This window comes from Anser anser (genome assembly GCF_964211835.1).
Source record: "Anser anser genome assembly, chromosome: 3".
In the NCBI taxonomy this organism is placed as follows: Eukaryota; Metazoa; Chordata; class Aves; order Anseriformes; family Anatidae; genus Anser; species Anser anser.
Window position 1 is genome coordinate 2,820,978 of NC_139722.1, and position 14,964 is coordinate 2,835,941.

The window sequence follows — 14,964 nt, forward strand, 5'->3', positions numbered from 1 at the left end:
CTTCAAAATCTCTTTTGATTGCTAGCCCACCCCTCTGTGCCTCATTTAAGTTTTCTTCATTTCATGTGGCCCAATTAACTGATAAAATGCTGTCATACTTTTCCCTGATACATCTCTTGAATATGTCCTAGCATTCTTTTTGTTTCTTTCCATTATTTTTTTTTCCAAATTTCTCTTGGTACCAAATTGGTATTTTCACTGAACACTCTTCAGTTACTCATAGACTCTGATTTTTCTTACTTGGTGACAGCTAATTCAGAACCCATCAGTGGGCTAGATTCAGCTGGTTGTTGCACTGCATGAAATTCCAGTCAATTCTGTTGAAGGTGGTTGAGTAAATCCAAAATTTATGCCAGTGTAAATGAAATCAAAACCTGGCATAGTCTGAGCAAGTAGTCTATTATATCCCCACCAAAAAGCAAATCTCACTGTCCAGTTTACTTTTGTTGAATATTTCCTTGTTATGATTTAAATGGAGAATAGGATATATATTTTTTCCCACCCATGGAGTTATTATGACAACCGAAAATAGCTACATTTATAAATTCTTCATGTGTGCTTTTGTAGCACTCGGTACCATGGACTCACCCTGCGACGTCTGAGCGCTCATCAATCTAACTTAATTATAACTGAAGAAAATTATGTGGCCAGATCCTTTATATTTTATGAAGCTGGATCTTTCAATAATAGTATGTGTTTAGATAGATAAAGAATGAAAAAATCGGAGCCATAAGGTAACTGAAAAATAGGAATAATGTATTTGAATGTGATGTAATACTTGATGATTTTGCTTGAACGCCTCTGCTGTCATAAATTCCATCAGGCTTTCTCTGACTCTTTTTAATGCCCGTTGGCACCAGTAGGTTGGATGATGTGAAATTTTGATTTTTTTTGTGTGTGTGATCTTGTGTAAAAACACTCTTGAATTTTGCTTTTATAAACAATTATTTTATCCATATCTCACCACATGCCAGGTGAAGCCTAGTTTCCTATGAAACAGACAATGTAGATGTTTAAGTTATAGATGTATATGTATAATTATGTATAATGGTTGAAGATGTAGATATATAATTCTTATTTTAATGTTCCATTTAGAATAGTTAATAATGTTTAACTAGTTGTCAGGTACAAATATTTAAGAACTATTCAATTTTTTCCTGAAAGTTGACAAACTACTCTAATAAGACGACTGTCTTACGTTGCCTTTCTAGCTAGTTTCTTTCATGATGGCCTTGTCCAAACTTGCAGATGTCTTAGAGCTGACACGTATATAAAACATTCTATATAAAACATTCTGTAAAGAGGCTTAAATGCAAATGATGGTAAATCAAAATGTGTTTAAAAAATAAAAAGGGAAACAAAGAATTGTGCTTTGGATCTCAATATAGAAAACTGGGCATGCACTAGCTAATTCTTGCTAATAACATCTGATTTTATTTTGTCTTTTAAGGTAAAACTGGTCACACAGAGGCTGTACGAGTAGTATATCAGCCAGAAAATATCAGCTTTGAGAAACTGCTCAAGGTCTTCTGGGAGAATCATGACCCGACACAAGGTAGAGTGATGAGTGAGCCAGTATTTAATTATCTTACTAATTACAGCTGGGATAATTAGTGTTTGAGCTGCATGGAAGAGATGAACCTTGAAATCACACTGGAGCTCAAGAATATGATTGCAGACATTTATTGACAGAGAAAGAGAGGAAGAGAGAGAATGAGAGTACAGAAACTCACAATACCCCTCCTCCTTTACAGCTGTCTGTGCTGGGAAAATTCCCACAGAGAGGCACAGTAGACAATAGAATTTTTTTCAGCTTTGATTATGACAATTTCTTCTGTAATACTATCTTTTGTCTCTTAAATTAAAGCATATTTCTTTGCAGCTTCAGAGCTGACCATTTTATCTGTGCTGAGGACCTTTATCCTTCATAAATTTTTTTGTTTGTTTGTTATATTTTCCAGTGGCAGTGACTATCTTTTATGTTTAGGAAAAAAAAAAAAAAAAAAAGATGTAAGAGGTGGCATGTTGAGGCACCAGCAGAGCATTCTAGCTATTTGCCTTATTCAAACCTTTTGATTTAATTTATCTTTCTTGGAAGAGGTTTTGTGATGCCATTATACACATCTGTGCAAACATAAATGGGAAACTGTGTTGAGAAAACATTTTACATGTTTATATAGTTTCAATAAACATCATGCTTTCCAGCATTTTCCAGAAATATTACACACAGTAACTCATTTCAATATTTTAACAGCTATCATAATTATGCCACTTGTTACCACATCTGGGAACAAAAAATGCAGATGATACCTACAAAATACAATACCATCCGGGGAAGCAGTACCTCTGAGAAGGATCCAGGGGCTATTGTAGATAAATGTCTTCCACTGAGCCCAGAGTGCAACGGAAAGACAAAAAATGGCTATTGCATCTCCTGCCTATATGAACAGTGAAGCCTTAGTCAGGGGGAAAGTGTTTCCTGGGGGCAGCCAGTAAAATCTCAGACCATTTTGTGTAGTTTCTGTGTTGACATACTAAGAATTATATAGAGATATTGCTGGGGATTCAAAGAAAAGACATAAAAAGGATGTAGAGCCTAAAATACTGGCCTGGTCCTGTGAATAAACACATTCAACTCATTGAGATATCACACTTGATGCCTCATAGTGGGGTTGACAATCCAACCACTGGCGAGCCAGGATGAGATTCAGTAGCTGGAAATTGAAGTTTCAGAGTTTCGGCATGATAAAATAGTTTTGCAGCTAGCGGTGTAATTAAGCATTGGAGTCTTTTTCTATCACCATCATTCTGAGGCTTTAAGATGAGGTCATTTATCATCTCACAAAAGGTGTTTGATTCAGTTCACGAGAAGAAATTCAATGTCTGTGTATGAAGCATGATGGCCTGTACTGGGATCTGTTGATTTATGCACCTCCCTGATCAACCCCTTCCTTTACACTTGTGTCAGAACAATTTGCCTGCACCATCCTTGAAGCTCTCGCAGCTCTGCTTTAAGACTGTCCATCATGCTTCAGGGCCTTTGTGGTTTGCTTCTAGGGATCAGGAGGGAAGTTTTACTCCACCTTATCATTGGTTGGTTTTTGGTCTTTTTTTTTTTTCTTTTGTTCTTTTCTTCTTTAGATTGTCAGGGATTAGCCATAACCAGATGCTGGCATCTTAGTAATGGGCTGCTTGTTTTGAAGTAGCACAGAGAATCCTATTTCTAGGTAATTGGTCCATGTGTCTTGTTCACATGCTGGGATTCATCCTCATTGCCAGAGCTGGGAGCTAACAACCAGGACTATAACAACCAGCAGCATGAGGAATGGATTTCTGCTGCAATGATTTGGGAAACTACCATTCTCTGTCATTTTTGTAGTCTTGGCTTTGACAGCGCATGGTTAGTCTCTGCCTGTGGCACACATGCGGTAGGTTGGTCTCTAGAGGACTTCAGTGCTTTGCATTGATTGAAGTACTTGTGCTGGACTTAATGGTATGTGGGCGAGGTGTAGTAGTTGTTACACATAGGTCAGACCAGATGAACTGGTAATTCCTTCTGGCTTTAAATAAAGTAATATGATGAGATTATATCTTTGTATTCACTTTGAATCCTCCCATAACTGAGGTTCTAAATAGTTCCAGTCTCTGCTTTCAGAAGAAGGTTGGATGCTGGCAGATGTATGATTCTCTTCTTGATTTCTGGCAACTAGGGAAACATCACCTAATTAGCCTGGGCACAAAGCCACACTAATGTGGCTGTATTCCTTCTGGGATGTAAGCTAATATCTCCACATGACACTGCGCTGTGTAGATACCCAAGTCATTCACAGCTACCTCAGGCATCTACGTGGCACTGCACTGCGTGGTCTAAACATGGCTAAGCCTTTATCTAAGCTTGGTTCTGTAGAATTTCAACATGGTTCTTCAGTAATAACTTGGAAAAAGTGAGAACATCACTTTCTGCATGGAGATGTTGGCCGTCACTAAAGCTTTTGTGTCCTCCAGACTTGGCTGATGTGGACAGATTGCTTTACCTATGCATGTTTATGGTTACTTAATGCTAAATTCTGTTCAAGGCCTTTGTAAAGTTCTTTACATCTCTACAGCCTTTCTTCATTTGAGAAAGATAAACCACAAGGTCCCAATTTCAAGTTTCTTTGTTCTATAAGATAGGGATGGTATGCTTATATATGTTTTTCAAGTTTGCACAGTTAGCAGTAGGAGATAGGTAAGGTGGAACTGTTTCTTCACCTTGATTTATACCTACTCCCTGCTTGTATCTTGCTATGGGAAATGTGGTTTTATGTAAAGATACTGAAAGTGAAAATTATCTCCCTGACCTAAGATATTTTTTTCTTTCCTTAAATTCAGCTGTGTGCAAAGTCTTACTTAGCCAGCCTAACATGAATGCAGCTCAGTCTGTCAAAGAGAAGGTGTTTACTAAGCAGTTAAATTAGGGAGATTTCTTATTCATGAAATTCAGCACACTCTTTAGATGAATCCAATGTCTCATACAGCCAGCAAATATTGGACTTTTTGAGAATAGTGCTCACTCAAAAGTATAAAAGCTTTGTCTGTGGCACTGCCTTATCTTTCCCCCAGAAGTCAGGTTAATGCCATCTAAGCCCTCCTACCCCCTGCAGAGACAATGGACTTGTCTAATTGTTATAATGTCATTAAACATAAAATATGGAAATATTCATATGTGTTGTTTCAGATTCTGTTGCAATTAAAGACCTTTCAAATATCAATCTAGGTGGTACCAAGTTGCTAAAGAGTGCAGACTGGCAGTCCATTCATTATTGTAGGAGCATATTAATATTCAAAAGTTCCTGCTTTCCAAGCAGTTGGACCTCCTGCCTTCAAAATGAGGCTGACATCTCACTGGGATTCAAAGTTTCTCTGGGAGGCAGCCTGGCTCTTGTTTCATGAAGCTCTCGAGTCTGAGTATTATACAGAAGTCTACTGAAAAGCAGGAACCTTTGATCAAGTCAAACAGTCTATGAGTTGAAAGAGATTCTCCCAGATGAGCATCTCCTAAGTGTGGGGCCCTGATAAAGTCCTCCTTGACTATTAATTTAGGCTGTATTTTATAATTCATTACATTTGGGATACTGAAAAAGCAACAAACAAACCCCTGACTTCTGCCAAGTGACATATGGTTGTCATCTCTGTTCAGCCTCTAATGCACAGACCAGAATTCCTTCTCTCCTAGGAATAATCTTATCTATAAGAGGATTGCTCTGTGTAGCTCTAGAAGTGCTTGAGGTGGTTGCTTCTTTGTGACCGATACTAAAAAAAGGAATGAAAGTGGTGTGCTGAAAATACTGCGAAAGAATCTTATGGCTATTCGCTTTGTGCATCATGTATCTTTGTAAAGTTTACAGAGGCATAGGGCAGAATCGGTATTGCCCTGTTTTTGCACTAAAAGGGCCATTCTCAGAGTCTTCCAGATTTGTAAGATATAAGATTGTCTCCTTCAAACTGCATCCTTATGGTTCTGCTGCGTGTCTAGAGGGATGTGGACTTTCAGGCCATCAGTTTGTCTGCATTGTGCCTCAGCCTATGGTTTCGTGATTGCTTTAAGCCAATCCTTGTCTTAGCTGATGGGAGAAAGAGCAATTTTCTTCCGTCTCCTTGACCTGTCTGTAGGATGCCACCTCTTTCTTTGTGTGGACACTGGCAGTCACAAAGTTCTCGGATCAAGCTGAAAGCTGACCCTGCACGAACTGCAGTGTAGCTTTCAGCCAGGACTCGCATTGCCAGGAGCAGGGCTGCTGGTGGGACGGCCCTTCTGGCACTAGCACTGTCCGGCGGCATGTGAGCCAATTGGGGAACCCAACCTTGCTCATGTTCGGGGAAGAAGATGTCATATTTTTTCTGATCAGAAAGTTTGGCCACTCTGTGGGGAGTCTATTTCTCCAAGCCTTTGGAAAAATCTATCTGATACCAGAGGAGTCTGTCATGGTGCAAATGTGATTCCCGTTAAGTGTCCTATTGTTCATAATTACCCTGATCCTGTGTGAGGTTGAATTCCTACATGTGTCAGAGATTTCAGCCCTATCCAAAGCAGCTTTAAAGATTCGTTGCTGCTTGCAATAGCTGAACGTGTCTTTTTAGCAGAACACAAAGCAAATACTATTTCCTTCTCTTTAAAACATGTTTGGGGCAAAAGCAAAATCCACTCACATCCTTAGCTCTCTCCTGTCTTGAATATAAGCCAAAACTGATGCTCGTTTTGGTAGTTCTGCTCCCTGTCTTTATCAAGCATACTCAGTCCTTCCCACCCACAAAAAATAACAGCTACACCTACAGTTCTTTGGGGTGAGCCTCTTTATACACAGGTTGTATCCTTTCTCATTGCTGCTTCTGGGCTTTTGGTTATAATTCTGATACAGCAGAAGGAGCAGAAGGGAAAGGCAGGACTCCATACCTTTGGCAGTGGGGTGAAGAGCAAAGATATTCATGGCCACTACGGCCGAGGAGATTATGAAAAATTGCTTTTAGCCATATTGATTCTTTGAGTATGGGCACGCAGAAAACCAAAGTTACTAGTAAGTAATCTCATTTGTCCTTTCCATCATGAAGTCCTTATCTTGCCTGTGTTTGTACAGGAAATGTAAGCAGAACTGGTATTTTTCCAGCAGTTGAGGACCATCTGTACTACAACAAACTCATCACCCGCCAGATTCATTCAGAACACCTCTTAGTCCATATGTCTTGTGTATCCACGATAAAGAAGAGATGTATGAGCTGTTTCTCCTCCCTGTGACCTTCCAAATAGTTTGGCATTTAGCCTTAGTGCTGATACATGAATTCTCCAGATTAATATCTGGTTTTCATTGTGCTGACCCATTTTAGTTGCAGAGGGTATATTTATTTCTCACCAGTTCTGAAGGACTGTACTTTTTTTAGACATTGCATAAGGAATCTATCATCTGCAAATAATTAAAATTAGACACTAGAAATGACATTGTATTGCTAATGAGCAGATGTGTCTACTTATACCAGTGGAAGAACAGCTGTACACATAAAAAATGCTATAGCGACCCTAAACCAGCATTATGCATTCTGCTACAGGCCTGTAACTTCATTTAGAGATTAAAGGGAAAAAATAATCTCTCCATGTAAAGTATAACCTTTTTTTTTTTTTTTACATTTCTGTATCTTCCTTTTATAATTTGAATGAAATTTGCAAGTCTCAGATTAAAGCACAAAACACCTTTGTCTTGTATTTCAAATGTTATTGAGACCTAATAGTTTCTGCATTATTGCAAGGTGTAACAAAAAAACAGTAGAAATACAAATATATTGCCACCAGACGTATTAAATATATTCAAAATAGGATTACAGACCCCTGAGGGAGCCACTCCTGGTCCCATACTCTTCAATATTTTCATTAATGACGTGGAGGCTATAGTGGAGAGGATACTAATTAAATCTGCGGTAAAGATAATGCTAGAAGGCTCTTGGAGGAAACAAATAAAACACGGCTCTGTGTTGATAAATTAAAAAAGCCATGGAAATTGATATACTGAGATAAAAACAGATAAATGTATATTGGTTCGTGCAGAAGTGAATACTCAATAGTAATACGCACTCTATGAATTGTTTGATAGAAGAGTCCTCTATTACCTTCACATCCTTCTAACTCCTGCTGTTAGCAATGAAGTTTCAATGGTGCTACACAGTAGACTGGTTCCTAACAATCTCTCCAGCAACCAATTTAGTGGACCCTTGCCCATAATCAGTTCCTAAATACCTGTGGTCTATACTTTTTGCAAAGTAGTGAAGATACTCTTTGCCGTTGGTGCTTCACCACCACTGCATTTTTTGGATGCAATATCCTTTATTCCGTGATCTGAAATACCTAATGTTACATTGCTCCCATTCTTTGCCCTTTCTCTAGAACTGAATATGCATTAAAAATAAATACTTTTTACTTGGCGGTTTTGCATCCCCAGGAATTTCAGCTGTCATGACCTTATTTGCATATTAGACTCTTTTTATACATACAAATTAGAATGGACTTTTTCTGACCTAAATTTCCAGTTAAGGAGCTGTTGTTTTTCCATGTCGTGGTGAAAAGCTGAGATTTGACTTTGCGTCTTTTGCAATGAAGGGGAGTCTTAGCCAGTGCAGCGGTTGCTGAGATGGCTGAATAGTTTGCATTACGAAGTGAGTGTTGCTGAATCAATTCTGGCTCAAGGGCAAAATTCTTACCGGGCTCTGATTCCTTCTTCATTTTAAACCACTTCTAGCTTATTTATTTCATATATGGCAAAGATGTGTTATTTAGTTCTCCAGAAATACTGGAAACTAACTTTACCTTTCAGTTTTGCTAAGGTCGGGACAATGGTGACTTGATGATGAGAAAAGCCATGGCATCTGTCTTTTATTCCACTGAAGATGACACTGTGTCTGTTACGCTGCAGTAAACATGCACCTACCACTCACCTGAAGGGATTCCTTTTGTTCATAATTTCCGTACTGCTAAGAACAATTGGAAAATGCTTTTATTCTGCTACAATCTTCCTTGGGGTCACTTCTGTATTATTTGTCAATTATAGTATAGCTATGGTTGTAGTAGATGAAAGGAAGAAGAGGAAGGGAAGAGGAAGGGGATCTTCATTTTAGTGCAGCTTTGTTCATTTGTTCGTGAAGTTCTGAATGAAAATCCAGACTTCTCAATGCTTGGCTGTCATCAGGAGCTTTCAAATATCCATGAAATCAAAGGGTATGTGGTGTGAATAACAGCAGCTAGATTTGCATGAGCATTTACACAATTAGAAAAGAGCAACATAAGAAGGTCTTTTTCTGCAGAATTTTGTGATGGACTGTTCCAATCTTTATACTAGGAAAGCAATACAGAAAGTTTAAACAAAATAGTACCAAACATTATTTTCTTCTTCAAATAACCCACTAGTGAATTTACTGTACATGGGTCTAGAAATCTGAGGCACTGAAGCATGACATCATTAATCATAGTTTATGGTGATTATTAGTAGGCTTTTAATCTTTGTTTTCATGTATAATTAGGTACAGGAGGTCAAAGCTGACTCTCTTCTAAACAACAATATTTTCAGTGAATGACTGTTTTTCTCTGTCTGCAATTTTCTCTTGCATATTTATAAGAGCATACTTGTCTGTGTTTTGAGAGAGCAGTGTCCCATGAGTTTATCTGCTGATAAAAGCAAATGACAACACTGTTACTTTTATTATCTCTAATTATTTTTATTACTATCGCAATAACACCTGGTGGATCGTAGTAGGTTTAGATTCATACTGCTAACACATGCCAAAATTTAGGCATGAAATTAGTGAGTAACAGATAAATGAAGAGAAAGGAGAAGGCACATAAAGAAAACAATAAGAAATCTGTGTGATTCCATAGCTGAGCTCTGTATAGTGTATGATCAGAATTTCTGCGTTTTTTAATTATGTTTTCTCACATGATCAGTAGTCGTCTAGCTTTTTGTAAGCACTGCAACAGAGCTAATCTCTGAAGAAGAGACACAATGAGGGCTCAACACCAATGCCTAACGAGGAACATATATTGCCACATTGGATTCTGTGTGGACTTTGCGTATCTTCCTACTGTGCTTTAGGAAGTGTGGGGCTCCCATATGCTGTGTGTCTCGTCCTCCAGTCTCTTACAGGTATCTGTGCTCTATGCATTTATTCAGTGTTGTATACTATCAGTATCTTAGATCAGATTTCTCCGACCACCATAGACGTGTCAGGTGAGATAAAGCTTGAGGTAAAGCCACCTAAATGTAGATGTTTCCATAGGCACGGAGTGTCTCATCTTCCATGAGAGTCAGTGGAAGTCTGGTCAACACAGCTGACTCACCCCAAATTAGGCATCTGTGTTTGGGCAGCTTTTGGTTGCCTAAACCTGCAACCTTAATTCCAGCTGTATCAGTTGCATTCAGTACTGTTAAAAGATACTACTTTCACTTCTGTCCCAAGTTCATCCAAGTCTAAAAACTTGTCAAAAACTAATCGTTTAACTTTTGATTAAAGTTAAGCAAAAAAATAATAAAAAAAATCCCCTACAGTAAAATTGATGCCATTAAGGATGAATCATGTACATATTCACCATTCCATTTGCCTGTTCTATCCACTAGTGGTAAAGATGTATTTTCAATTAATAATTAGAAATGGATTAAAATTCCCATCTTCCAGTAGCATTTAATACTTTGTGACATTCATAAAAAAATAACTTACGGTTTTACGTGGGCTCAAGTAGATCATGCATTTCATTCAAAGTTCAAAGAGCATTCCAAAATGCATTTAAGCAATGTTCTGTCTGAATTAATAAGTAAGCATATAGGGAACTCTTCTTTCAAAGTCTTCTTTCTAATTGTGTAAAATACTTGAACTGTCTTGAGAAGCAATTTGATGCATTTTATATCTATAGAATAATAATGCTAATAACAAGTGAAGACAATTGGTTAAAGATAGAGCCTCAGTGGATATACTACCATTATTTTGCTTTTGTTGTAGTAGTGTGTTGGCCATCTGTTGTGGGAGCAGACAAGATTTCTTGTTGCAGCAAATTTGTAGCAACAATTCATCCCATTCCCACAAAATGTCATTAATAAAAAGTGATGGAGTGTGTTCTCCTGTGTGTCCATCAGTACTCTGGGGTGTGTTATGGCATTAATGAATCTGATGTCTGAAAAAAATCTCTTTACTTCAAGAGCTTCTGGTATTTCATCGAGTGAGTGTTGTATTGACTGTCATCAACAACTCTTATTAACACTAGTGTTGGCAATGTGAAGTAATTATTTTGTGATGTCTTTGCCCTTGGTGATACTCAAAACTGAAGAGGACAAGGCCAGCCTCCTCTAGCTGACACTTCTTTGGGCAGAGGGGTTGGACTAGAGACCTCCACAGGTTCCTTCCAACATCTGCAAATCTGTGATTCTGTTTTACCTTCCAAGCTACACCAGAGAACTGTGTAATCTTGTGGTTTGATGAAGATTAAAGACAAAAAAGTACTTTTCATCGGACATTTTTGTAGCTGAAGTAAATTTTTAAAAACGTTGTTTTAGCCATGATGTTCTAAGAACATATGCAAGTCAGAAATTTTAGGGAAAGCTGGTACTTTGTCTTGATTCCAAGGCAAAAGGGGAAGAACAAAACTGTAGTACTTCTTGGCACTGAAAACCTTCAGTATTGAAAGCTTTGTAAACCTTGTTTTCTATTGATAGGATGAGTTTCCTTTAATATGTACAAACTCATTATTGTATTGTGACCTTCTGAAGAAATGCTTTTATATTTCATTTATCCTTCCTGCACCCCAGCACCTTGAAAATCATCAAGAACTCTCAATCCACAGCACTGTAACTAACTCTTTTTCTATTAACATTTTTCTCCGTTAATCATATGCTATAAAGAGTTTTACTTTCCCTTGGCAACTTTTAAACTGTATGGATGTAATCATTACAGTGAGTGATGACATCAAGCCAGGGTGACATGGTGCAATTGATTTTTACTAAATAATTATATGATGAGCTGGAGGAAGGAGTTTTATTAGTCTTAACTCAGCAAGCATTGATTGGGGAAAAGAAAATGACCAATCAGTACATCAGGTTTCTGTGGGTATAAGAAAATAAGTGACAGCTGCAGAAAAGTCTATAAATCACAGAAAAAAATTATGATAAAAATAAGAGCTATGAACTGCCCTTTAAAATTTCACTGGGTGGCACAGAAGAGAGTAACAGACTTTAGTCATTTATCTCCATTATACTTGGGATCCTCTGAGAATAGCAAGGTTGACGAATGATGCCATTACATTTTTTTATTATTTTTAAATGGAGAGAAGATAAGAAGTGTTGTATAAGTATTGCTTTCAAGTCTTTAGAGGGTTGAGTCTTCAGAAGAAATTCCTGATTTAGCCAAAGAAATAAATAAAGTATATTTTGCGTCAGCCTTCTGTAGGAAATATATTCAAAAATCACTCTTTGGGAAGAATCTTCTCGTATGCAATGAATTCTCCATTTCTAAAGAAAATAATAATAATAATAATAAAGTATTGTTCTGGGAAATACGTGCTTTTATTAATGCTTTGGATTTACCTATTACTTATTGACCTTAAGATACCCTGAAGTTAGATAGGAAGGACAATGACCTACCTAAACAGCAGCACAATAAAAACTCAAAGTTAGCATAACAGCAGGATAGTTGCTTTAAAGGAGCAATTCTTTGGCCCCAACCAAGAAGACACAGTAGCTTTCACAAAGAATAGAAACTATGAAGGAAAAAGCACCGAGTAGCTGCATCAAGACAGGGAATTTTTCAGTTGTTCTGATCATTCGAGTCGAAGAAGAACTAGCATTTGCTACTTTGATACCAACAAGATCCAGAACAAAGTCATTCCTACGGAGGTGCTTCAGCTGATATCAGTGTTGGTAAGAGGGCTTTCTAGAGCCATTTATTTCATATTATCTGTTATTTATATTATCTCTATTTTATTATCTATATTTTGGCAGATAATAATTTCTCCAGTGGCAGTCTGTTTGCGTGTTTGCATTACGCGGCACTCTCAACCTGGGAGTTGTTCCTTTTGCAGAAACTGTGATAGCATCACAACTCCCTGTCCTTTCCACCTACCATCCATTTTGTGGCCACAAATTTCTGTTTCTCCTAGTTATCACATGAGACAGAGCAAGCGCTTGGCTCTTGAGGGCATTTTTTGATTAATTGGTGTTCTAATCTCTGCTGGCAGAGTGAGGAAATTTTATGGTCTCCAGAGTGGTCCAGGCTGCGCAGCACTGAGTTGCTTCGGTCAACCATAGTGAAATTCCCAAATATGATCCATCTCCAAGACCTAAACACACTTAGAGCTCCAAATGCCCTCATCTACGCTGGTTCTCTAGAGACAAGAGCTTACAAGGACTGGCCAGTGCTCACACAGGCACTGTGCTTTGGGCTGACGCTCTTTGGCACCACACAGCCTTATCCAAAACCACATATTTGTCTATCTATCTATTTTATCCTCTGATTTTCTATCAGTTCTGAAATCAGGCTATCTAAACGTCCTTATGACGGGAGATTTTTAAAGCTATCTTCAGCATGACAGCTGATTTTCTCTGCCTCAGGTATCAACACCAAGTGCCAGCCTTTTGACTCCAGGGTGTGTTTGTTCCTGTTACTGACAGGTGCGTTCCTGATCATCAGGTCAGAGAGACAGATACTTGCATTTTCTGCCAGTTATTGTCTTGCAACCTTTGGCATTTGTAAAGTACAGCCAGATGAAACAGGGTGATCTTGCCAACCCCGGGCTGGCCATGGGGGTTCTGGTTTCAGTCTCTTGTAGAATCCAACACAGGGCTCAAGGACGTTCTTCTGTTCTCGGTCTTCTTACAGCAGATAAAAACCAGGTAAATCACCTAGGCTTTGGCTTCCTCTGCCTCATGGCAAGGACGTTGGGTAGCCCTTGAAACACTGCCTGGTTATCTCTAGTTAAAGAGATTCTGATCAGCACTGGGAACAAGTCCTCCAGGTGGGCTTTTGTGACCAAGTGGCCCAGGTAGGATGGGACATGTAAGATGACTTTATGCGTTCAGGCCCCTGGAAGCTTTTCCTTAAATAACCTGTTGAAGAGAAATGGGCTTGAGATCAACATATCTAATGGTTACAGCTGTGGATGAAGGGTTTTTTAGTGTTTCATTCTCTCATTGCAGTTTCTGAAAGAGTGGGTGAAGATCTTTCTTCCTGTCAGAGGCCTTATCTCCCAGTGTAATACATTTTGTTAATATCTTTAAGAAGCAATTTGGTTATCAACTCAGCCTAGAATGAAAGTTGAGGAAGGTCAGGCCCTACTGACACATCTACCCATATATTAAATGCTTGAAGGAAAAGAGTATCGACTATAAATTCTATCCCTAAACCGGCAGATTTTGCAAACAGAGTGACTTTTAGATATCTTGCAGAACAGTTGGAGGCAGTCAGCATTGCCCTGCGTGGAAGATCCTGCTGCTCTGAAGGTGTTCAGCTGATGTTCTGTAGGAATATTCCTTCTTCCAGTAATGAAGATTTAGACAAACCTGATGCACTGTTTTGATTTGGAATTAAAACAAAATTATATGTGTCTCTTGAAAGTGGAATCTGATACAGGTGAAAAGAAATACATTTCTTCAAGAAGGCAAGTATTGCATTCTGATAAAACTCTTTGTAGAGAATTTTTGCAGGAAGTTAGATACTGAAATGCATCCAAGGTCATTCAAAGTCCTTCGAAATCTTGATGCTTTTATAATGTCTGTTTACAGTTTGCAGTAGATGTCAATTTTGAAGGTGTCAGTTTTGTTCATTTACCTGGGAACTTGAACATAGGGTGAATAACTTGAAGCCGATGGAGATTATTTGTGTTTTCAGTTGTATTATTAAAAACTTTGAACAAATGTTGTGACTTCAGTGGAACCATTTTGGTACACGATAGATAAGAAGTCAACTCATCTCAGCATAGAACGTTTTCAGAATCTAATGTGTACCCGGTTTAGCTAGAATCAATGGCAGCGAAGTTGACAATCCCTGACAAGAATGTTTTTTGATATAGCAGTACACAATATCTTCCAATACCTTTAGCATCCGTACTAAATTAATTAGTCATATTTTCTCGTTCTTATCTGAAGCCTAATGTGTATAACTATGGTATTATTTTAACACAGAGGGACAGAATAATAATAATTAAAAAAAAATCAAAGTAAGAATGACATTCCAGAAAAGGAAAGAAAGCTAATTACAGATGACATTGTGGAATTTTTAGATAGCCAAGCAGAGATCATTTTTGATTTAGTTAACTTTCTTTGAGACAAAGATGAGATTGTTAAGCTCACTCATCCTACCACTGTTGTTTTGTAAATTGAATTTCCTGCCTTGTTTGCTACTCATTGAGTTAGTGAATCTCAACAAGTATGAGTTGCCAGAGGGTTTTACAAAATCAGTGATGGACCC

General features: G+C 38.1%; 1 protein-coding gene across 4 annotated transcripts in view; it reads left to right on the top strand.

Moving 5' to 3' along the window:
* MSRA (methionine sulfoxide reductase A) overlaps positions 1-14,964 on the top strand; it is a 275,276-nt gene that overhangs the window by 166,070 nt on the left and 94,242 nt on the right. For all 4 annotated transcript variants that reach the window (XM_083831270.1, XM_083831271.1, XM_083831273.1 and 1 more), the window contains one exon: positions 1,451-1,555. In XM_083831270.1, the coding sequence (XP_083687396.1) occupies positions 1,451-1,555 (105 nt within the window). The remainder of the gene's footprint in view (positions 1-1,450; positions 1,556-14,964) is intronic.